This window comes from Thunnus maccoyii, chromosome 21 (assembly GCF_910596095.1).
Source record: "Thunnus maccoyii chromosome 21, fThuMac1.1, whole genome shotgun sequence".
Classification (NCBI taxonomy): domain Eukaryota; kingdom Metazoa; phylum Chordata; class Actinopteri; order Scombriformes; family Scombridae; genus Thunnus; species Thunnus maccoyii.
Window position 1 is genome coordinate 10,198,258 of NC_056553.1, and position 25,955 is coordinate 10,224,212.

A 25,955-nucleotide genomic window follows, 5' to 3' on the forward strand; every position below is an offset into this window, starting at 1 on the left:
AAAGTTGAGCAATGCAAGAAAGACATTCCTTAAAGATTTAAAGTTCAGCTCCTCTCGGCTTTATGGAGCTTTATAGCGAGTTTCAGCTCATTGTTTAGCTGTCTGGCTGCAACTTGATTGTTTTTGTGCGCTCTCATAGCATTGATTCCGGCCACAGCAGGCAGCTGCTTTCAGATCAAAAGCGCATAGGAGACTGCAAGCAAATCAGTCGAAACTATCGTTTTTCTACATGTTTATGCATTTCAAACAGATGGTTTGATAAAATATCAGCTTTTTACTCGCAACAGTCTTGTTGCACTTACAGTAACGAGCGTAGTTGTCGTCAACTCCAGTAAAGCGTTATCATTCACTTGGTGGATTGTACTGTAGACCCTCAGTTGCCAGTTTGTTTGTTTGAATATCTGGCTAAAACTGATGCCATCATACAACAGCTCTGCAATAAATTGTACCCTCATTAAGTTTTATTGAAACTGTTTTAAAGAGGCGTTGATTTAAGCTTGAATCAATTCAACTTGATTCAAGTTTGTGATGTATTATATTACGCAAAGAGGTGTCTTTAATATTTTGTCCACTCCATCTATATCAATGAGGGCAAGACTATAAAACCCTCTTGAAGGTTGGGTGTATTGCAGGGTTGTTGTATAAGATAAAATGTAAGACCAGCAGAATCATAATTCAGTCTAGAGCTGCAACAATTAGTCAATTAATCGATTAGTTGATCAACAGATAATGAATCGGCAACTGTTTTGATAATCAATTAATTGGTTTGAGTAATTCTTTTAAAGAAAAAATGCCAAACTTCTCTGGTTCCAGCTTCTTAACTGTGAATATTTCCTGGTTCCTTTAGTCTGTGATAGTAATCTGAATATCTTTTGGTTGCGGACTACTTGTCGGGACAAGACAAGACATTTTATGTTGCATGATTGACAGTTTTCACCATTTTCTGACGTTTTATAGACCACACAACTAATGGATTAATCTAGAAAACGATCAACAAATACTTAAATAATAATAATTTGCAGCCCTAATTCAGTCTAACATTACAAGGTGACTCTTTAGTATCTGTATGATGAAAGAAACTGTTGGCAGTCGGTTTTTTTTCCTATGTGAAACACATTGGGATGTTATATTGATTCCTCCTCGTGGTCCAATTACTGTATGCTGGTTTTGTAAGCTATCCATGTTGGCCTTTGTGTGCTTGTCAGTGTGAATGCCTGCTGACGTCATTGTGTGCATGTACACTGATCGATAAGCCAAAGGCAATGCAGGCGCTCATTTCCCAGCGCTGGCAGAACCAGAAGACACTGATTTGTCAAATCTGAGGCTGAGCCCATTCAGAGAGAGCTGATAATTGCTGTCGGCAGTGGAGGACGCTATTATATCATTACATTACAGTAATCTCATCTAGGTTATAGCTTTATTTACTTTGACTTGACATATTGTATACAGTGTATGCTTATAGAGGCTTTTAGCTAAAACCCATTACACACATTACACACAGTAAACTTTCCTATGGATGGCCTCAGCATAAAATTCCTGGCAGCGATAGCTGGAGCTACAGAGGATCAATAAACATGTAGTGATTTCTATGCATTATTTTAATTAAGTGACATCTTAAAATCACAAAATGCTACCTGATTATTACCATAATCTCACTTGTTTTTTGTCTTTTGTTATTGCTTTGATTTTACGTGTTTCAGACGTCACATGAAAAAGTCATTTTTAGTGAGCATTCAGAGACACCAGCTCACACTTCCTGGTCAACTGTCATCACGCTCAGCATGTAGAGTTTGTTGCCTCCAGGGTTGAACTTAATTAGAGCCTGATTTTCACCTTCACTTACCTTGAACTCATGTTGCCACTGTGCAGCCTGGATTGGACCACTAACTGGTATATTTATCAGAATGGGAGAATATGGTCAATATGGTTGAAATAAATTTTATGAAATGTGCTTTCTTGCTGAGAGTTAGACAAAAAGATTGATACCACTCTCATTTCTGTCTGTTAAATATGAAGAGTAGCGGCTGATTAGCTTAGCTTAGCATAAAGACTGGAAACAGCTAGCCTGGCTCTGTCCACAATAAACAAAATCTACTAAGCACCACCTCCAAAGCTCACTAATAAACACCTTATATCTTGTTTGTTTAATCTCGACACAAAATAAAGTACAAAAATGACATGTTGTGGTTTGAGGTTTGTACCAGACTATTTCTTGGTTGGGTGCAGTGACTTCCTCAAGTCGCCGCAGGAAGTTACTGCGTCCAGCAAAGAAATAGTCCAACACATAAAACCACAACCTGCTGTGTTTACACTTGAGCTAATGACAGATTAAACAAACATGAAATAACGTGCTAATTAGTGAGCTTTAGAGGTGCTGGTAGGCAGATTTTGGACAGAGCCATGCTAGCTGTTTCCCCCAGTTTCCAGTCTTTGTGCTAAGCTAAGCTAACCGGCTGTAGCTTCATATTTAACATACAGATATGAGATATATACAGATATTGAACTATTTGCAAGAAAGTGAGTAAGCTTATTATTAATAATAAAACTTAATTTATGTAGCACACCTCATACAAAAAAACGTTATGTTATATATAACAGCTGAAATCTCAAAACAGGAGATTTTTTTTCTACAAACTGACGCAGTAGGCCTTGCAACCATTGTCCTATTGAGATGAGGATAACTATGCTACAGTTTGTCACGTGCTGAGCACACGCTCTGGATGATAATCCTCAGAAAGGGGTTAACCCTGATCAAACACAATATAATCTAGGATTTAGGCTGGGCTGCCCAGAAAACATTTTCTCCCCACTGAAAAAAAATACAAATCTGGGCTTTACCAGGATGTCAAATAAAGCTCAGAGCTTGTAGTTTTATAGTTATATGGTGTTACAGGTTAGATATAAAGTGCGCCCAAGTTTGTTTTTCCAGTGACATAGCTGCATTCCTCTGACGTCTCTCCTGCTTTTATTACAGGAACATTTAAATCAGTTATTGTTTCGTTTTGTGACCTCATGACTAAGCTGTGGCAGTTTCTCAACTCGCATTTTCACTCATGTTTTAATAGAATATTAAAGTGTGATTACAAAGCACACATCACAGCTTCAGTGTCTCTGATGTCCGATCATGAAGAGATGGATCTACGATGAGTGTCTTTGAAATGTTTTTACAGTAAATACTACAGTTATTTAGACAACTCAGTCCAAAAACATACCAGTAGCATTAAACTGGAGCTGTGACTGCTAATACTTTACCAACTTTTATATGACATTTATTTTATAGATATAGATTGTGTGTATATGGAGAGGCTGTGTGCTGCTACGACAACAGACAAATTTCTCCTATCTTATCTTATCTTATCTTATCTAATCTTATCTTATCTTGTCCTATCTTATCTTATCTTATCTTATCTTGTCTTGTCTTATCTTGTCTTATCAATGTAAGTAGGAGTTTATACTGTGTTTTTATCCTACTGAGTAATTTACTTTTGTCTTGTTTTTAATATGAAGTTGTAAGTAAGTGAATAAACGGAAAGTTTCGATGCCTTTTTGTCTCGCTGATCATGAAAGCTAATATAGCATTTCGTCGATGTAGTGAAGATAATTACTTCCTGACGTTTTGGTCTCAGCAACATGTGTTGAGACTATACAGTGAGTTCAAAACCTTTAGCCTTCCTCTCCTCTTTTAAGGCAAAGCGGAGCACATGTAAACTCCCCAGATCACACACTCGCACACAGACATAAAAAGCTTCTGCAGCTGCTTTTGGTGCTTTCTGGAATTTTCAGGCCGGCCCTGTTGGCCAGAGATCTTACTTCCTAACTAGCTGTGTGTGTGTGTGTGTGTGTGTGTGTGTGTGTGTGTGAAGCAGAGAGAGTGTATATGTGTGTGTGTGTGGGAGGGGAGAGGGGCAGGGGGCAGGGGGGCTTGTTTTTGGGGCTGGAGGACGGTTGCGGCGTTCTGAAGGAGTGTTCTCCCAGCGTGGGAAAGACACTCGTCTTTTCTCTGCCTCCCAGGAACTAAAGTAGGCCAAAGAAGGGCTGAGAGGAACTAACTTCTCTCCTCCGGCTCCAACTTTCTCTGCTCGGGCTACAGAGGCAAAGGAGCTCTTGTCTGGAGCTGGGACAAGGGGATTTGTAGGAGCGAAGCAGTCCGGCTAGGCTGGTAGGAGTTCCTGTGCTCCGAGAGGAGATGGGCAGCAGCTGAGGAGATTTTCTCCCAGCCGGGCTGTACAGCACAGAGTCGGGTAGGGCAGAAATGTATCACTCCGGCAGTGAGGAGTCAGATTTGGTGAGTTTGAACATACTTTCTGCTACTCAAACTGTACCTTTTTCACACTTTTCTGAGCCTAACTCGGCGGCACTTCTCACTCTTCTTCTCTCTATCCACTGAACAAAGAGGAAGGGCTTGGACTCCAGGAGAATGGAGGTTATTAGTGCAGATTTAAAGGGGCGTAATCACACACTTCCTATTTTTCTCCCTTGTCGCTTTTCCTGAAAGTTAGTGAGAGTCTTGCTCAAGATGCACACCGTGTCGGTCTAGCGGTGTGCAGCTTCAAGACGTAAATCCAGCATCTTGTCTTGGATTGGCGAGCGCTGCTGCTCGACTGCTACTAACTTAAAGTGGGGAACTGAGACAGTGGTTAACAAGCAAAGTGAGGGAATGAAAATAAACAGCCAGGATGAGCTTGGTCCTTTATGTGCAGAGACCGGTAGAGAACTCAAAACTTGGCCCAACTGCAAATAACCCAAGATCTCCGTAGTTTGTTTATTCCTGAGTTTTGACTTCCTTTTTGTATAACTTTAGTGCAGAATTTAAACAACATGAGCGTAAATGGAAGTTTCTTGTTAGCATCTCTAACATTTCCTGTTCTGCTTGTGTGTGTCTGTGTGTAAATGATATGGTATTGAAAAACTTTAGTCCAGATATTTTCCAGTGACATTAATCTAATCAGTGATTGTCTTGAGCCGCACCCTTGCATTAATGTCTAATCAGCCTTAAAAAGCAAGTTTGGCAACAATAGTCTACACCCCCCACCGTCCCAGCAAACATTATGCAAACCCACACAAGTGTATTTTAAATACTAATAGACATGCCAAAGTTTTCAAAAACAATAAATATGTTGGAGTAACTTTATGGAAATGTGTATAAAATGATGCACAAGACACAGAATATAATAGCTTTCATGAGTAGTTGGAACAAGATGATACACAATATACTGTGTATTGCATGATACTGTTCAACAGCGTGGAATAAGATACAACCTAAAAGTCACTTGCGGGGAAATGAAATGGAGAAAACTGACAGCTTCTGTGCAGCAGATACTGTTGTCTATCTTTGTGGTTGATTTCTAGTTGCAGGTTTATGAAAAAATACCCGACAAGCTGCCCTCTTCTCAATCTATACATGGTTGCTGTTCAATAAGTTCCTAGAAAACCAATTACTCACACCTACACGGACACAATCACACACACTTGTTTGATTATATAAGGAGTCGCATCCACTTGGCTCTGTTCAGCTTGTCAAGCAACACATACACATACAGCACATACACACATACAGCATCTCTTCTGTGTGTGTGTGTGTGTTAAGGTGTCACTGTGTGTGAGTTTTGAGAGCTGTGAAAAGTTGAGTTAACTGATTATGAGGTGGTGTTTGTAGGTGCAGAGGACAACACACAGGTCAGACATGATAGCTGGGACAACATAACAAAGTACAGCACTATGTTTAACATGTACAGTAAATATTAGCTACCAGGGCTGCAACCACAGGTTAATCAGCCGATTATTTATTCACTTGGTGTATATACTGTCGCAAAATAGCAAAAAGATGACATCTTCAAATGTCCAAAACCAATGGATATTCAATTTACAATGTAATAAAACATAGAAAAGCAGCAAAAGTTGACACTGAAGAAACAGCAAAGACATTTTTGACTTGAGAATGATTTAAAGAGGACGTATCGTGCACATTTCCAGGTCTTATATTTATATTCTGTGGCTCTACTGGAATATCTTTGCATGATTTGTGGCTCAAAAAACCCCTTATTTATCTTATACTGGCTCTTTATGCAGCCCCTCAGTTCAGCCTCTGTCTGAAACAGGCTGTTTTGGCTCCTGTCTCTTTAAGGCCCCCTCTCCTGATGAGCCCACTCTGTTGGGCTGTGTCTCTGCAGATTTCCAGCAGCTCTGGAGGCTTCGTAAACAAACAGTAGTAGTAGGATTTTGCTTCTTTTTCTTGTTCTTTACTCAAAATGGAAACTTCTCAAATTCAACTGCACATGTTCAAACGCAAATCCGATCCGTAATATGCGAGTGGATAACGTGAACAACCCATGGAACTGTTTGTGGACATGTGTGAACAATCTGACGACATCATGAGGAGGAAGTAGAGGTAACATTGCAAACAAACATTCATAGCATTCATAGGCTTTTGACTTGCAGGGAGCATTTTACATATGTTCACCTCAAGTTTGGAACCTTTGACCATGTTTAACATAGACACCCAACATTATAACAGTATAAAAATAACAGAAAATCACAAAAAGCTTGATATGTCCCCTTTAATCCATTATCAAATTGTTGCCAATTAACTTTCTGACGATCGATTAATCGCCTTATTGTTTCAGCTCTATTATCAGCTGCAGAATAACTATTGAGTACTGTGTTCCAGCGAGTATGTAACCTTAATAAAACATTGATTCAAGGTTGATGTTGGATAAATTAGACCTTTATCTTTCCTGTCAGTACATGGGGTTTGCTGACCTCAAATCCCAACACAGCAACATCAACCTGAGCAGATGTCTAATCAGCAAGACTGATTGAAAACACCTGTGCAAGGCCGTTACATGAAAATATGAAAAAGCCTGAGATTAAGTAACAAGTAGCTAGATGATTGCTAGCTGCGACTTTCATCATCAACATTAATTAATCAATTCACTGATATTAGCTCAGTTAAAGCAAGGACAGTGCTGCTAAAATAAACGTCTCACACCATCATGTATCATTGTCAGTGAGAGATTAATCCCTCTTACACCGGTATAACAAGTTCAACAAACAGCTAAACAATCTAATGTTGCAAAATGACATGACTGGCCTCGCCATGAAAGCAAGCGACGATCACCAAGTCCCAACCAGACCAATACATGTGAACACAATGGCTATTTTTTTTACAAGAACCTGGCAAAAACTAGTAATCAGCATCTACAGATGTTTGCCTCTAAGGCAACCAAATGATATTGTGTTTTCCGCATTGTGTTGATTTATTTTTGTTATGTAACTTCTTTACCATGATATTTCTGTAAGGGCTAAAGTCCATTTACTTGCTTTGGAGCTTTAATACTAAGGTCAGAGTATTTATTCATTCTCATGGCAGACAGAGAACATATAGCATTGATATATTTTTATGTAGGAGTACAAATTTATACCATAAAGGCTAACTTGAAAAAAGAAAGCCCCATTGTTTTATTTATGACAAAAATCTGGAGAAATTCCACATAATGTTTTTCATAATTGCCTTCCTGGCTAAATTGTAAATCTAGCCAGGAATGGGTCCAGGATATGTCGTTTATCTCTGTATGAAATAAAATAAATGAGGCTAAAATCATTTTACTCGGGCACAGTCCCATTTGCAGGATGGTATGTTTTGCTCCGCTGAGGACGGTTAGCAGCTCGTTCTGCTCTCTCGGCCAGTTCTCATCAATCATCCACAGCCTGCTTCATACACCAGGAAACTGCCAGAATATTGATGACGCAAGCACAAAATAGCAGCGCAGCGCAGCCCCCGGCCTCTCTTACTGTATCCCCTTGATCGGCCATCATCCTATTATGGTGCTGTGTTTCCACAGAGGGAACGAGCTGCTAGATAAACTAGATCTTGCTGTGAGGAGATTCACTGTTAATGAGAGCGATGCTGCTCCAGGGACTGCTGCTGCTGCTGGCTGCAGGTAATATTTACTGGTGGCAAAGGATTAGCACATAATTTGCAGTTGTAGAGGTCCCGTCATCCTGCATTTGTCTTGCCACAGTGTTGCAGGAGTTTTATTGCACCACTCCCCTTTATGGTGCAGCAGCGTTGAGGCAGAGGTGGAGTGGAGATACAAACAGTAAAGCTGCATCTTCATTTGTAAGTCATGTATTAAAGGACGGCTACAGATAAGTACAGAGCAGCATCTGACAAGTTAAATTAGTGGCTTTTTGAGGGTTGGTTTACCGATATCAATAGTTTTAGACTGAAGTCACCAATAATTTGTGACAAAATGCAAGTTTATTTGTTTATTTAGGGCTGCAACTAAGGATTATTTTCATTATTTGATTGATCGATTAGTCATTTTGTCTATAAAATGTCAGAAAATAGAGAAAATGCCTGTTTTAATTTCCCAGAGTCAGAGGTTATGTCTTTAAATGTCTTATTTTGTACGAATAACAGTCCAAAAACTAAAGATTTTCAGTTTACTATCCTATTAGACAAAGAAAAGCATTAAATCATCACATTTGAGACACTGAAACCAACAAAAACATTTGGCTGATTTGCTTAAAAATGACTAAAACGATTATTTGATAATGAAAATAGTTGCCAGTCAATATTCTGTTGATCGGCTAATCTATTAATCTACGAACTAATTTGTTTAGAGCTACGAAAATGAATGTTTTATATTAACAATGGATCAAATTACACATTTTCTGGAGAGGTTTTTTTTATTCTCACCACTCTCATACTGTAGCATTGCTTTCGGTCACATCAGGCAGTTGTCCTAAGCAAAAAACCTCACTGTACGCTACCTGCTGAGCACCAAACGGCACACAGACAAACTGGTGAGAATAGTGGAGCATTTAGCAGCTGGAGAACCAGATATTTCCCTCTGAAAAAAGCTCCACATGACTCCAAATGAATGCTAATTTTGCTCCATGTCAGCTGGAGGCAACTGTTCACTATATTAACTTAAAATGTGATATGTCAGCGTAGCATTTACAGCTTGACTCCAACGCTCTCAAGTCTGCAAAAAGTCAATTATTGCAGGTTTAATTAAGCTACTGTTGGCTGCTGAGGTTATGATATTGACCTGAACTTTTAAAGTTACCATTGACCTTCCGTTTTCTTTTTTGTTACTTTTATGATTTAATTTCAGTATTGTGATTTCATCTACATTTAGGTTTATATGTGCACACTAATAAAGGTGTGTGTATTCCTGCCACGTGGTTCATTTCTAAGTTTCTAGCTAGCCACGGTACGCTCTGGGATGCAGTCATGTGATTGACAGCCAGTGAGTCCATCACATCGATGGGATGATGCACTTATCTAATGCACATGGCACATGGAATGCTGGGTAAACACTTTTTTCATAGGCCTGTCAGTGTCACCTTGACGTCCACGCGGCCAATCCCTCTTTTGCCACGCCAGAGGGATCATTACTCCACCCCCATTTTCTATCTCTCTCTCTCTCTCACACACACACACACGCACTTTCTTTTCCTCTATCACAGATGCTCTGCCAATCTGTTTCATTTACATTTGCTCACTTAATATCCTATCCCCTGTTCTGTTCTGTGCTAAATATTAGCAACCATTTTTTGTAGCGCTCTCACACATCTCTCACTCTTGGCTGTCATGTTTGCTCCCATTGTCTCTTGTTTTTTGTTTTTTTTCTGAAGAAGGAGACGCTGTTTGTAGACCGATGATTTAATTGACTTTGTTTTGCGCTGAGTGAAGTGGCAGTGATGGACAGATGGCTGGGAAAAGAGGCTTTGGTTCCAGCCAAGTGTGAGTCATGCCAAGCCTGAAACTGCTAGCGCACTCGCTCAGCCCATTGTCAGCCCACTGCAGTCAGCTACAGCCCGTCAGCCAGAACAGAACATGACTTGGCACGAGCGGCAATCTTCATTCTTCAATCATGATGCGGGATGTTGGGTATACTGTGCAGTCTGACCACACTGCCTCATTAATTTCACTACATCCTCGTCTGAATTTTGGAGTATTTTTCTCATTTTGTTTGAGGTCTGAAATTTAAGATGAAATTTGTCACGTCTTAGTGTTTAGGTCTGCAAACTGCACACTAAACTGTTGGATTATTTATGACATTTTTGGGCCTTTGGGTTATTTTTGCAGATTTGCACTCTCTTTATTTACAGGCTTATGACAGTCTCTACATGTCTTAGCCTGATATCACATTATTTTTTTTAGGATTAAGGAAAGTTATGATACTTAGAAATGCCGGCCACTGGTTTGTAAACTGTACTGCACATGCAATGTGTTACGCAGTTCAAAATTGTTTGGGTGTTTGCCCGTACTATATGCTCAAAGGTTACCAACACAGGGCAAATACAGTATTCCAGGGATGTCACACTAAACCTTAGCACTGTCAAAAAATCTATTGCTAGTGTTGCTAGTCAGCCCCATTTTTTTCTTGTTTCTATCTCTTTATCATTTTGGCTTATTATTTTGCTTTCATCCAATAGCTGAAAGTGCAGAGAGACAGGAAACATGCAGGAGTAGAGAGAAGGATATGTGACGCAACAAAGATTCAAGGCCAAAATCAAACCACGGACGTTGTGTTTATCTGGTATGAAGATGATGATGATGTTAAGTTTTGGGTTCTACAGTTTTTATTATGCGTTGGGTGATAAACAGGAGGTGTAATATGGCCGTGCAGTCTGTTTGCCATTAAAGCCCCATTTTTTTCTTCTTTATTTGTTTACCTTTTAGTAAATCTGCATCATGGAAAGTTATGCTACATCAGCTCCCAGCAGTGGAAGTTGGCACTGTAACCCTGATATACAGTCCTGGATTGCTTTTGATACTGAAAAAAGTCTAAATTTAATTATTTGGAGGCAAGAAGAAGCTAGAAGGTGTACCTTTTATTATACAATTTACAGAATAAACAGAATTATGGACATTATCCACAACAGACATCTGGAGGAAACTGCTTTCACTGCGATGACAAACAGTATTTGTGCTAATTTCAAGTGTTTGTGCCTTCCAGTATGACTGAATTGACACTGAAGAGAACAGGTGCAATTTTGCAACGCAATGCAAGTAAAACACTAAGTGCTGATTCCTGGAAAATGCAAGAGATGCACCTCCCCTTCTTGAGCAAAACCATAGAGGCAAGAAAGCCATGGGGATCCCTTGGGAGATATGAGATGAGAGAAGCAGAGTAACTGGTCACGATGGGGTAGGATGAATGGAAAAAGGTGAAAAGAAGTGCAAATGGGATAAAAGATAGTAAAAGAACATTTGGGAAACTGTTTGGAGAGGGAGTATAGCTTAAGTTAATTATTAAGTCACAGGGAAAGAATCAGGAGCATAGAAAAAAGCAGTCTTGGCAAGGTTTCCTCGACCATGAGAGCACTTTATAGTGCACATGCACAGCCTTTATTTTCTGCATGATTAGCTTTCCCCTTTTTATGGTGGACACATTCAGAGAACAACTCCTATAGTGGCTAAAAATGAAAATAGAAGCTTTCAGATCATGAGGAGATTCCCCGGTGTAACTGCTTCATCCACCGTAAGTGATTCTGTCAGATATTGAAGGCAGCAGTGACTGACTCACAGCCTCCTGTTTCACCGGTAATAGCCTCAGTGATTTGTTCTAACGTAATGATCGCTGTGCCACTGCTGCATGTAGAGGTCACTGGTGGTCTTGCAGCAAGGACCTCTGTCTAAATGAATCAATAAGAGTGGTATAGAGACCACAGGATCATTGCCCCCGTATATCTCTCTTTCTCTGACCAATGCATGAAGATGGCCACCTCTCTTGCTCGATTCTGTGTTTCTTTAGTCTGCCTCCGAGTAAAGATGCAGCCCAGTCTCCTGGACAGAGGGTTCATATTGCAGAATTCTGCAGAACACGATTTTGAGCACTAAAGCCGTTTATGTGGTGTGAAGGGTCGTGGATATAAAGATTGAGCCATTTAATTCCTATGAAAGTTGCTCAGTGGCTCATAAAGCCAAAACAAAGTCTGCCATGTTTCCCATTTTCCCACAGCACAGAGAACCAAGACTTCTGTTGGCTGAGCTGGCTAACTTCTGGTTGGTTTCCTGCTCATATAAATGAGATAAAATACTTTCCAAATGTTATTGGGCTGAATGGATCAAATTCTGTTCATTTAACGATTTATTCGCCATCTTACAGCAGCTCCTTTTCGAATGATAGTGTTTGGGGAAAATGCTTTTTGGGCCAGTGTGTGTCACGTGATGGACACAGAAGTTGGAATTACAAAATAGCTTTCACAGCCCAAACCTGTTTCTAGGGGCTTGTGAAGGGTGTGGAGGTCAAGGTGGTGGACAGGAGTATAATCTGTACAACTGTGACACCAGAGTCTGAGGATCATGTCTCGTATCACACCGACATTAAGATTTAAGAGACAAGTGTTTAACCAATGAGAACAATCTGTCCCTAATTCTAACCTGGTGTCTTAGTTGCCTAACCTTATTAAGCCTTATTTTATGTAAAAAGACTCGCTCTGCAGTTCCGCTCTACAGAGCGTTTTAGCATCTTTCAGCTCATTGTTGTGGTTTCTCGTCAGCCTCATTTCCAGCTGCAGCCGTCAGCTGTTTTCAGTGAAAAAGCTCTCATGACCCCACCGTACACTACCTGCCCAGCACCAAACGTCAGACAATGTTAATGACTAGCTGGTGAACATAATGGAGCATTTTCTCTAACCTTAACCATACTGTGGTCTCCATGTAACCCAGAGTTTTGCAGAATCTATGGCAGGTGGAACAGTAAGGGCAGTGTCTGGAACGACAAGAATAAACATGAATAAACCTGTTGAAATGTCATTTTTTAAGATTGTTTTTGGGGATCTTTGTCAATAGTACACAGTGGAGAAAGAAAGCACACATGGGGACAGAAAGAGAGGGACGTTGGGGTCACATGATGTGCATCCTCAAGCAACCAGGGCTCTTGTTTTTGAGTAAGTCACCAAATCCCTGCTATAGTTTAAAAGATTTGTGACTCAGTTTGCTGGGTGAGCACAAAAAAACAGTCCCTCTCCTCACGGATCAAATCGGTATCATACTGCTGTTAGATTATTATTAGTGGCCTGTGGGTGGGTGACACAGTGCTGTCAGTGTCAGTGTGGCAGCGGGTCTAGAGGTCGGTCATGTCACGCAGCCGGAGGCTCGTTCTGTCTCTGTGAGTCTTTGTCAGTGTTGCCGTCAGAGTGCAGCCTTCACAGCTCCACCAGCCTCCTCTCTGGGCTCCACAGATCCACGTTCAGAGCATCTGTGCCCTGCCCGGAGAGCTCTGGAGGCCAGTGACAGCCCTTGTCAAACCCGCCTTATCGAACCATATGTGACCCTCGCACGATTTCCCATAAAGCAGGAATCAAACAGTATCCAGGATCTGTCATATTAACAAACTACAACTTTTTGTAATTTTCTCTTGTCCACTGTTTCCATCCATCTCTGTGTTCAAAACATAATCTACCTCCGGTAATTGCCTTCCTCGTTAGACAAATTGGTCTTAATGAGCTAAAATCACATTACTCTCCATCCCAGCCTTTCCTTTCAAGCAAGATGTGTCATTTTTAAGCATACGTGTCTTGTTGGAAGGAGCCTGAGCAGATGGAGGCGTGTCATTGATTGGTTATGATAAGCACTACTGATTAGCATGTCATCCTTTGATCTACGGTTAGTGCTCCTTGGGGAGCGACTGCTGGTCATAAACCAGCGAGTGTATTTCAACCGCTGGTCCCACGGGTTGACCTCTGACTCCTCTGACCTCACACAACCTCATGATCAGTCACACAGAGGAGCATCATGCGTCAGCAGTGTGCAAAAAATAAAAAATAAAGAACATTTTGAATAATTCGGCAGCAGGGTTTTCAGTTTGTCTGGCTCTTTTATTAGGATGTGATTTTTTTTTTTTTTTAATTAACACCGGTAATCATTCTCATTTGTCCTGTGTGGCTTTGCAATTCTCCACTCACATGTAATGAATCTCCGCTGATCTGACAGGCGAGGATTTAGAGCAGCTTTCACCTCTGAATCCCTGCTGCAGAGACCAGAGTGGTGGTTTTAAACAAGATACAATGCATTTAACTCTTATTTCTGTCTTTCTTCGGGTCACACACAAGCAAAAACATTATCCAAATATTTTCACAATTGTTTGTTTCTATAAAATGTCAATAAATTGTGAAAAATGTCCATCACAATGTTCTTCAGCCCAAGGCGATGTATTCAAGTTGCTCGTTGTGTCTGACTAGTAGTCCAAAACTGAAAGAAAAGTGACTGAAACACTGATTTGATTTATCAAATTAGTTGCTGAGTAAATTCCTGTGGGTCAACTAATCGTTTTAGCCCTACTCACTCTCCTGACTTTACTTTCACTTGTGGCTCGATGGAGTTTTGCTAAATGTTTGTCATGTGATGTTGTGCTGGAACGTTTGATTAGTCAACTGACAGTCATCATCATCATATAAGTAATTTATCAAGCAAAAATGCCAAACATTCACAGGTTCCAGCTTCTCAAATTATAGGATTTGCTGTTTTATATTCATGTACATTGATTACTTTTGTGTTTTGGACTGTTGATCAGACAAAACAAGCAATTTGAAGACATCACCTTGGGCATTGGAAACTTGTGAACATTTCTCATGATTTTGTAACATTGTTGTAGACAGTCCATACATTAAGCAATAACGTTAAGTAGGGCTGCAGCTAAGTAATACTCTCATTATTGATTAACCTGCTTGAGCCTATAAAATAGTGAAAAATGCCCATTATGAACTACCAGAGCGAAAGATTATATCTTCAAATATCTTGTTCTCTCTGATCAACCGTCCTACATCCAAGAAAATCAATTTACAATCAATTAAAACAGAGAAAAGTAGAAAATCCTTAAATTGGAGAACCCGGAACCGGAGCTCGTTAAGCGTTTTTGCTTGAGCAGTGAGCCAAATGTGCAGATTTGGATTCAGATTTTAGGATTTTATACAATAAGCAAGCTCTTCCCCTCTGATAAAGATTTATTTATGCGTGTTTACATGTAAAAAATAACAACAGCATGCACAGCCGACACATAAACATGCACTGATCGCTGCAGACCCACACTGAGCAGATGGACTGACTGTGAGGGGTAACTGAAGGAAAAAAAACGAGGGGAGTGACAGGAGGAGGAGAAGGAGGGGTGGGCAGAGACAGAGATAGAGAGGCAGAGTCACTCAAGTGGCACAGGGGAGCTTGTGAGAGGGAGTGTGCAGGACATACACTGACAGGCTGAGACACAGAGAGTGAGAAAAAGAGGGAGCTTTGCGTCGGGGTGGCAGCGGCACCTGAGAGGCGGCAGCTTCATTAGCATCAGGAGAAGAGTTGGTCACAGGCAGCCACAGCAGGACTCGTGTAGATAAACTGCTGCTTGTGGAGCAGCAAGGGGAGGCTACAGCGGAGGAGGAGGCACAGGAGGAGAAGGCTGGAGCTTGAGCAGAGAAGAGAGAGGATGAGAGAAGCATCACTGCCACCTGACTCATACTAGGAGTCAGCCTCAGCACCTGCATCAGCAGTCTGAGCATCAAGGAGACCGGGGCAGATGGGGAGCGAGCTGCTGAGATTATGCGCGGGGCAGAGAGCTCCTGTGGATTCCCCATCTTTGGCAACAGCAGCAGCAGCAGGAGGAGCGCGAGCTGTGGCTCTACAGATAGCAGCAGAGCTAGCTGGAGCTGCAGCAAAATAAGGAGCCCCAGCTCTTTTTATTTACCCAGAAATGAAGGTAGCAGTTACAGCAAAGGTGTAACAAGAATCAGCTGTCGATGTAGCCACAGTGTTGAATGTACCTGTAGCCAGAGCAGCGACGGTAGCTGCAGTGCTGGTGCAAAGGTGACCACAGCAGTGCAGTTAGGTGTAGTTGTAGCAGTCGCAAGGGGGGGCAGTGGCTCAGGACACTGAATGACCAGTGTGGCTGATGAAGGCCACCTGGATCCGCTTGCTGAAACGAGCCAAGGGAGGTCGCGTCAAGAGCTCGGATGCCTGTGTAAGCAGATTTTTCAGTGTGTTTACGTCGTGAAAGTTGGTGTGTTTTTTTTGTGCATGTGTTGTGCAATAAGTGTCTAGTGCATCCATCAGTGCATGGGGGGGGGGGGGGGGGGGGGGAGTTGTGTGTATTGTCTGGTGATGATGAGAGGCTGTTATCCATTGTGGCTGTCAGATTCTGGGCAGAGCTCCATATCACCTCCGTCTGACCCACTGGGACGGCGATCACGCCCCGTCATTAGCTGTGACATGATGTCATAATCATAGCAGATCAGGTGTGTTCACCTGCGCTTTTCAAGGCCAAGTGTAGCTCTTAAAACTGAGGGTAATTAGCTGCAATAAGTTGCAGATTTAGGACATTTATATCCTCATGTAGAAGTGCTGCATACTCAAACCGACTCAAGCTTGAGCAGTGTTTAAAGAATCCTAAAGAAACGACACATGTTTAGATGCTTGTTGATGTTTTTGAAGCCACTGGGAAGTGAATTTAATCATAAATGTGGTGACAGACAACGGCAGCCCACGGATACTTAATGAGCTCGGTTTCTAATGAGTTATTCATATCAGGTACAAAGTACGGAGGATGAGCGACACAGAGGCGATTGACAGGCAGCAGGATTGTATGTAAGATGGAGGACATAAATATGAATAACCTTGTAGTATGTATGGAAACAACATTTCGTGTCATCTCTATCCATATGTCGGGTAATGTAAGTGCAGAGGAGGGAGACGTATGATCCTCCTTTGTATGTATGTATGGCTGGGTAATACTAATCAGGCACAGAGTGAGGGAGGCTATTTTTAAATCAGACAGCAGAGTGTAATGGTGCAGTGAGATGAATGAAAGACCTTGTGTGGGGGCCACAGTGGCGTGCAGGTAAGGATAAAGCTACCTCCACTTAGTTAAAAATCCCTTCTTTTAATCACTGATCCTGATTTATGCCACAAGTAAAACTAGTATGTGGCAAAGGGAAATTATTCTGTAGTGTATATGCAAATGTTAATACTCATTAAGACATCCACCAATTAAATTATAAAACTTTTTCTCACATTTTTGTATGTTTTTCATTAGTATTCAATTTTATATCAGTGCTGCCTTCCAAAGCCAAAATGCAGTAACTACATATTTAGTCAAAATGACTTGTTGATATGTGTTTGAGCAAATAATTTGCCAAACAAATGTAGAATGGTTAGAGAGTTGCAGCTAGCTAAAGCTAGATTTAGATTTTAATCCCTTTCTGTAATTGAAAGGGAGTAAAAACATAAATTCCTCCTGTAATTGAAATATATCACTGTCACTAATAAATAACACCGTGGTTATTTATCATCTTCATCTTCTCCAATCGTCTTCTTCAATCTATCAGATTTGTTGAATCTTGGGACTGAGAGTCTTTTTATAGATCGCCATCCCTGGTTCATTTTAGTTTGGTCTGTTTCTGTAATTTATTTGACTTTATTTATATGTTTTGTGTGTGTGGATGAAGCACTTTGTAACTATGTGTTTTAAAAACTATACTATACTATATAAATAAAGCTTTACTTACTTACTTTAGTATTAAGCCTCCTAGCTCAGAGTAGCAGTAACGGCCAACGCAGCTTTTGACTCTGGTGGAAGTGATGATTTTGGGTGATTAAACTACTTTTAAATCACACGTTTAAACATATTAAACTGTAAATTATTAAGTTAGATTGATTTCAAGCTCAATATTAACAAAACATAGATGGAAAGCTGAAAGAACAAGTGTTTTCTGAGGCAGGGTGCAATTTTTAAGTTGCATCTATGGTCTTTGTCAATCATTTTTTTTGTTGTTGTAGAAATAGTCAATCTAAAAATGAAAGTAGGGCTGGACCAAATACCTTGATATCGATATTGCGTCAACATTGTCGGGATGACTAGTGGTGCTTTCACAAAATATTTACACAATGAGATTTTTGATAAATGATCATCAGTAATAATGTGGATATAATGACTAAGTGTGAAAAGGCAAATAACAGAACAGCTAGAACAGTCTGATAAGTTCAGAAAATTACATCATTTTACTGTAAAACCTGGAAAAGAAAACACTTATAACATATATAACATATCACGATAGTATGATGTCCAAAATCTAAGACGATATATAGTTTCATATCACGATATCGATATAATATCAATATATTTCCCAGCCCTAAATGAAAGGTATTGCATCCCATCCAGCTGTTACACAGTTTACACAATCAGCCTCAAAACCTGATCTATATTGCAATAGCATACAAGCATGACTTTATCTACTTCAGCAATTATTTATGATCTGTTTTCACGTAATATAAGATATGTGATGGAAGTGTGTACATGGTGTTGTGTACCACTGCACTGCACTCAGGAGTGCGTGTGAGATAGTGTGACTGCTGGTATTTTTGAGTTTTGTTGTTTATGAGTATATCTGTCTCAGCCACATATCACACGGAGACACACTGGGACCTGGTGTTCCTCAACGTTTCCCCCAGTGTTTGTCACAGACGGATCACAACAAATCTGCAGGCGAGCAGCTGAGAGAAAGCTAAGGATAGAAGAAGAGCTGCTGGTTATGTGACTACATGAAAGACAGTTTGTGTCCTTTGGCATCTTTTCTCGGGAAAAGAGGAAGAGTCCGTGATTTGCCGCAGATCCAAATAGCTCTTGTGATTTCCTCAAGTTGTTTCAGTGATTGATGGTCCTGATGCCTGAGATTTCTTTGATGATCACGTGTTGAAACATCTGTAAGTTGCATGTCAGACACTCAACTCCAATGTTGAACATTTCTTTGAAGAGCAAGAGCAATGCAAAGCAAATCAGGTTGTCAAGTGTTCTCAAGATGCTTCTCAGCTGATGACACCTGTCATGCTTTAAAGTGTGACTCCAAATGGGGTCATTTTCAGTGTTGTGTGTCGCTGAGGTGTTGATGTTTGTGTCTCCACAGGGTTCGGCCGACTCCTACACCAGCCGTCCATCAGACTCCGATGTGTCCCTGGAGGAGGATAAGGAGGCAGTGCGCAGAGAGGCAGAGCGACAGGCTCAGGCACAGCTCGACAAGGCCAAGGTACAGTATCCTACACCTGACAGGTCTGAGCTCAGTCTGTTCAGTCCCTCCTTTCAGAAACATGGGCTCCGGAAGAGGCCAGTATGTTTTGAATGAGGGGGGGGGGGGGGGGCACAACCTGCGTGTTTGCTTGCTTTTGTACCTCTAGCTTTGTGACGACCAGTTTGATTTGTAGAAACGGATGTTGTAGGGTTAAAGGGGAACTCTACTAGTCAAGGGGAGTACTGTCAGCCTGTGTGGCTCTGGCTCTTTGTCAAGTCTGGAAAAAAAATAACCTCTGATGATGTCATCAGGGGATATTTTCTTGAGCGTGGGCCTGGAGACCTCAACTTTATAACAGAAAGCCTCCGTTACAAACTGAAGGGCATGGAGCTTTGAGGACGCTTTTTACCAGACAGGGAGGGTTTGACGAAAACTTTATGGAAGTGCGACACTAAATTGTTGAGAGTTACTCTTTTTAAGATGTGGTTTTAAGATTCACAATGTTTAGATTAATGTCACAGTTAGGAGCTACAGAATGTATTTTGTCAGTGAGGATCCTCACAAGTACAGAAGTGCAAACCTGATTCAGAAACTCTTTAATTAAGTAACAGCAGGCATTACAAAAATTATAATTATTAAAATTATAACTTCATTAACTGCTTTGTTATGGATAAAGTGGTGCTTCTGCTCATTTTCACATTGGGCTACATGTTGTTTACTCTTTAAAAAGACACATAAATTAGCTACCTGACAGTACCTGGAGAGCAAATGATCTTCAGGTTTGGATTCTGCACAAAGTTGGTGTAACTTTTCTTCTTTTTTCCTTCCCTAACTTCTCTCTCTCAGACTTTTAAAATAATCATGTTAAATCATGTTTTATTCATGCTGGGGTAAGATTAGCCGACAATGCTGCATTACTAACTAGGTGACTATGAGAGAAGCAGGATATTAGAGGCGATTTTTAGCTGGTTTCTCACAGGAAGAAAAGGGCTGTTAGGGGCCGCTGATGTGAGAGGTTAGGGGCCTCGGAGGGCTCAGTGTCACTGTTTATCAGAGCCAAGCCTCGCCTGCTCTGCTCTGTTCTAGGCCACAATTAGCAGCATATAAACAAACACACACACGGCAGAGCAGGCTTGCCTTTGCGCGACAGGAATTGCAATCAGAGCTCCCTTCCACAAAATCACTCCAGTCACTGGCGCTGTTAAGATTTATGTCTTTGATCTGTAAAATAATTCTGCTATCTTCTGTGCACATTCTGTTCTCGCCCTGCTTTACAGCTCATTGGTTGTTCATGGTTGTTCTATTTTTGCATATTAATTCAAGCAAGTGTCTGAAAAATTGGTTTATTGTCTTTGACAGGGTGTTTAGTGTCTATAACAGCTAGCTCCCTCATTAGCTGTAAGCTGTAAGCTTTTGGCTATCCATCCGTTTGAGCAGACATTTTCCTCCTGCGCCGTGTCGCCGTGTAGCTCATAGCTGGCAAAGACAGATCATTCCAGCAGATCTGTGTTGTTATTTTCCAGAGTCACCCTCTCTGGCTCACTAATTAAAAAGATAAGTTGGCTTTACAGATAACCTGGCGTAGATTACCCCCGCTGGCATTTTACATGACAGATGAGTGGTAAAAAATAGCCTCTCAGTGGTCTGGCCACCAGAGAGAGAGCAGGCTGGGGTCAGAGGAAGTGCAGACTCCGACTGTGAGCCTTTATAGGCAATATTTCACTTTCCCAACATAAGACTGATATTTGTTAATAGCGAGGATATGGTTGATGTCTGTGATGTACAGGATTTCCATTTGTACTCTTGTATTTCTTCACAAGTATTTACACACATGCTAACCACCCTCTTCTGTCTCTAATTGACCTTAAATGGGCGCTTCAACAATTTCACACTAACACAAGCAGTTTACTGTCACTGGGAGTAGCACTCGTCCTGTGAAAACAGATTTATAATGTCTTCTGTGGTTCTGGAGAAGCTGTGTAAAAATAGTTTGTACAAATAACCCCTGATGATCTCAGTTTTTGGTGACTACAAATTTATTTCTAGGACGCCACTTTTCAAACATGGTGAGTGGAGTTTAAAAGATAAAAAGCTGCCGTAGAGTTGTATTATTGGAAGAGTTGAAACCAGTGTTGTTGGAGTTTGACCCATAATATTGACATGTGTGTGTGTGACGTCTGATGGAGAAATTTGTCAATGTCAGTGTATATTATTTGAGAAATGTCAGTATTTTATTAGGGCTGCAACTAACGATTATTTTCATTATCAATCAATCTGTTGGTTATTTTCTCGATGAATTGATTAGATGTTTGGTCTATAAATTGTCCGAAAATGGTGAAAAATGTCAAATCACTGTTTCCCAAACCCCAAGATGACGTCTTCAAATGTTTTGTTTTATCCGACCAACAGTCCACAACTCAAAGACGTTCAGTTTACTGTCACAGAAGACTAAAGAAACCAGAAAATATCCACATTTGAGAAGCTCTAATCAGAGAATTCAGACTTTTTTTTTTTTGCAGAATAGCTTAAAACAATTAATCGATTATCAAAATAGTTATAGTTAGGATAGATTAATTTAATAGTTGTCAACAAATCGATTAATCGACTAATCTCTGCAGCTCTAGACCTGCAACCATTAGTCAATAAATCACCAACTATTTTGATAATCAATTCATCATTTTGAGTCATTTTTTAAGGAAAAATACCAAAATTCTCTGGTTCCAGCTTCTTAAATGTGAATATTTTCTGGTTTCTTTAGTCCTCTATGATAATAAAACTGAATATCTTTGAGTTGTGGACTGTTGGTCAGATAAAACAAAACATTTGAGGTTGAAATCTGGGCTTTGGGAAACAATGATCAACCTTTTTCACCATTTTCTGACATTTTATAGACCAAACAACTAATCGATTAATCGAGAAAATAATCAATAGATTAATTGATGATGAAAATAATTGTTATTTGCAGCCCTAATTATAACTTTGTGGATTAAATGAATGTAATTGTAGTGTCCAGTCTGGTCTTCTTGTACAGTAACAGTTGCTGTTACAGGTCGCTCTGATACAGAGGTCATCTCATCCGACCCCTTATATCATCTGATTAGTGGCACATCCAGTCTGGTGTCATAGGTGGTGTCTCTTTCAAAGTTTCTGATGTTTTTAGAGTCATAATGAATCATTTTAAAGCTGAATTGTGCAACTTTATGTGTGAACATCGCTCTCCGAATTAAGTAACTCGCAGAAATCAAGCAAGCGGAGAAAAATAAACTCCCTCTGTGGCTGCTGTGCAATGAGGTGATGAAGCAGTTCAGCAATCATTGATGAGTCCGGTTTTCTCTGAAGGGAGCTCTCACATTTCACTTTGTCACTTCAGATGCTTTAACTCACCACGGACAATGGATCCAAAATGTAATCTGACTGGTTTAATTAGCGTCCACACATTACAAGACAAACAATTAATGCAAACTAATGTATGATGGGAAACAAAACATCAAGATTAATAAGAAAAAGTCATTGTTAGCGGTCACAGACATTTACAGCCTTAATTTATCATTACTAACAATGTGTACCTAGAGTATAAAACATGTAACCTTGCCTTTTCTCAAACTATTTATGAAGGTTATTGTTCCCTGCATACCATACAATATAAAAATACATTTTCCTGGCTCTCAGTACAGCCTGGGGGCCCGAGCGCAGAGCTGAATTCATTTGAAATCGATCCACAACATTCAAGGTGAAACAATGTGGGACTCTTGATTTATAGTATGATATGCTGCGTGCGCTGCTAATGGAAAGGTTGTGGCATGTTACACGGCAAATCAGCGGCAGCAGCAAGGGCAGGTGGTCGCTCGGTCAGTGTAAGCACAGAGACGACTGTGAGGGTTTTATACAATGAAATATTCATAGCGTGATGTGATATTGTGACGAGCGTCGTGCAGTGTTAATTGGCCGTGGTCCAAAGCGCTGCCTCCCAGGGTTCCCAGTTACAGTTAGGGCTCCTCTTCTCTCTATTTCTTTATCTTATCCTCACTCTGCTTCTTATCCTCATGCGTGTGTCTTCTTCTCTCACTTCCTGTCTTCCTGGTCTCTTTTTCTTTTACACTACATCTTTGCTCGTTTGCTATGCATCCTTCTTTCCATTTCCTTCCTCTTTCTCTTTTCTCTCTCCCGTGCTCTTTACCCAGTCTCTAACCCTCCGCCTCTGTCCTAACTCACCGCAGTCAATATGGCATCCATAATGAAGGCCTGTGTTACGTAAGAAGCGACAGAGGAGTATGGGCTCGGCCAGGAGATGAAGAGATACTGTACAGCAGCATAAAGGTGCCATTATGCACAGATCCGGCAGTCACCTGAGATACAAGGTGGCATGTTAGACCATGTATGTGTGCGCGATTGCCTGCAGGCCTGTAAAATGTCGTTCAGCCTATAGAAAGCTTGATCTGACAGCCACCCATGATGGATAAAGGCGAGCGGAGCAGCTGGGAGGGAGGAAAGAGGCAGCCGTCCATGAGACAACCGTCACATACATACATACAGTACGTGTACTAATGGACCTCATACCTACATGGAGCCATGTGACCATAAAGGACACTCTGTCCTCTACGGGTCCCGGCACTGCACACACTGGATTGCACGATCTCCTCAATGGAGATATCACACAAGACCACACACACACACATTCAGTTCACAACCATCACTCCGTGGAATATTTACATTGCTGTCTGCGTGAGGAAAATCATTCCAGGAGGATTTTACTAATGTATTATTTCTATAATCCCTTACAGTTCATCATAGTCACTTCACACCTGTTGTATTTCAATGAGGCATTAGTGGACAGTGAAAGCCATGATGAAGGGCAGTGTTGTCATCTGTAAAGCCCCTCCTGGTTCCCGCTGATGAATTACCCCCATAGTATCTGTGCTCCGCTGAGCAATGCTGCCTGTTCTGAAGACCTGATACTCAGATCCAAACAAATCCAATCAGTCCCACTTCCTGTTGAATTGTTGAAGGTTGAAGGTGAATGGGGAAAGTGCCTCATCCTTAAAAGTAATTTAATCTTATATTGAGTCATTAAACATGTGATAATTGATTATTTGGCCACTTAGGTGCTGTGGAAACAAATTAAAGTAAACATGGAGAACTTGTTAGCAAAAAGCTGCTTATTTACACATCCAGCAGATACGGAGAAACATTATCATTCATTTGTAGTCGTCTTTGTGTCCACCTGGTGAAGATAAGTCCAATATTCACTCTTGTTTAATCTCTGTTCTGGTCTCCTGAGGAAAATATATGTCTTTTTAGCTTATAAATGCTCCACTATGTTTCCCAGCTAGTTGCAAACTTTGTCTTTATGCCCATATGGTGTTAGGCAGGTAGTGTATAGTGGCTTTTTAGAGCTTTTTCACTGAAAACAGTTGAAGGAATCAAAACAGTAACACTAAAACAATGAGCTGAAAGTCATTAAATCACTGCAGAGCTGAGGGGAAAGCTGGTGGCTACAAGCAACCTCTTTACATACAAGTAGTCATCTGATCTATTGTTAAAAAATATTGATTATAGCAGCTTTAAAGCTCTACTGAGCAGTATTTTCTAAACAATGGATCATGTGATGTGAAAGGGGTTGCTCATAATAATAATAATAATAAAGTTTATTTACATAGAACTTATTGAAAAACAAAAATTTCATTGTGCTTTACAAAGACAAAATGAAAAAGCAACAGAAAAAAACAAACACAACCAACCACATACAGACAAACTGAATAAGGGAATAACGTAAAAATATATTTTCAGAAGTAGTTTAAAAAAATAGAGATAATTATTACAGAAAATTATAGCAAATATCTGCAGTTCTTCCTTTTTAGCCTCTTTTAGCTCATTGTTTTGATAGCACAGACCACAAATAACACATCAACCTCATTGAACCAATGAATGTTGAACCACCTTTATGTCACCTGTCCGGCAGCAGGCAGTTAGCAACTAGCTGATGAACATAGTGGAGCATTTAGCAGCTAAAGCACCAGTGGTGGAGCCCAAAACAGAGCTCAAAGAAAGGTGAATATCCAACAGGTGGCCAAAAGCATGACTGCGAATGAATGCTCATGTTGCTCTGGGTCATCTGGATGTGTAAATAGTCAATTGTTGGCTTTTAAAAGTGATGATATGTGACAGTTTGCATTTTGCAAGTTGTTGTGGATCCAGAAAATGTATCAGTGCAGCTTTTGAATAAACTGGGAGATAACTGTTGGTCGCTTCTAATCCAAATCAACTTCTGTTTTCTTTAATCAAATGGCATCATATTTGAAACTATCATAGAGATCTGCTTTGTTTCCTTTGTATTCATCACTTGCACTCTTGAAATTGATTTAAGCTTTTCGGAGAATTAGCTCAGACTGTTTATATTTATATTTTTAGCCTCAAGAAAAATCTGATTAGGACTCGTCTATGATGAAACCAACTACACCATGGCAGCACTTTAAAAGAATTTTTTGAGAGTCTGTGAAGTGTCCAACACAGTTAAAGCATCAAAGTTCAGATCTACTGACTTCAATTTGGCCTCCAGCTGCATGTTACACATCCAACTTGCTCTCTTTCATCTGCAGGTAAACATTAAGCATGCGAGTCTATGCTCGGAGATTATTCTACTCTGAGCTACATCCCTGTGCATTCGTTTTGGCTTGCTTGTCACGCTGTCAAAGGCAAAGCAAATGTAATCTGGTTGAGGGCATGTCCGTGTTGCCAACTGTTGCTGCCGTCGCCGCCAGGCTGACTCCAAGATTATATCCAAAAGCATTTTATGTAATTCTTAAAGCGATGTGTGTCTTATGTGGGTATATTTTAGTCTTACAACACTGGTCCAGAGATAGATAGATTGTAGAGTGTTTGTCTGCCAACATATGGTTCTCCCATTGCATTTTTTCATGATGTGACCTTATTAAATCTTAGGCAAATCCCTT

At 40.5% G+C, this 25,955-nt stretch overlaps 1 protein-coding gene across 2 annotated transcripts in view; it reads left to right on the forward strand.

The window, feature by feature from the left end:
* The window catches only part of cacnb2a (calcium channel, voltage-dependent, beta 2a), a 71,824-nt gene that overhangs the window by 31,446 nt on the left and 14,423 nt on the right, over positions 1 to 25,955 (forward strand). The window contains exons 1-2 of one of the 2 annotated variants that reach the window (XM_042399553.1): positions 3,962 to 4,285; positions 18,904 to 19,023. In XM_042399553.1, the coding sequence (XP_042255487.1) occupies positions 4,253 to 4,285; positions 18,904 to 19,023 (153 nt within the window). In that variant the 5' untranslated portion in view covers positions 3,962 to 4,252. Of the gene's footprint in view, positions 1 to 3,961; positions 4,286 to 18,903; positions 19,024 to 25,955 lie in introns of those variants that run through there. The other variant, XM_042399552.1, reaches the window with a different exon arrangement.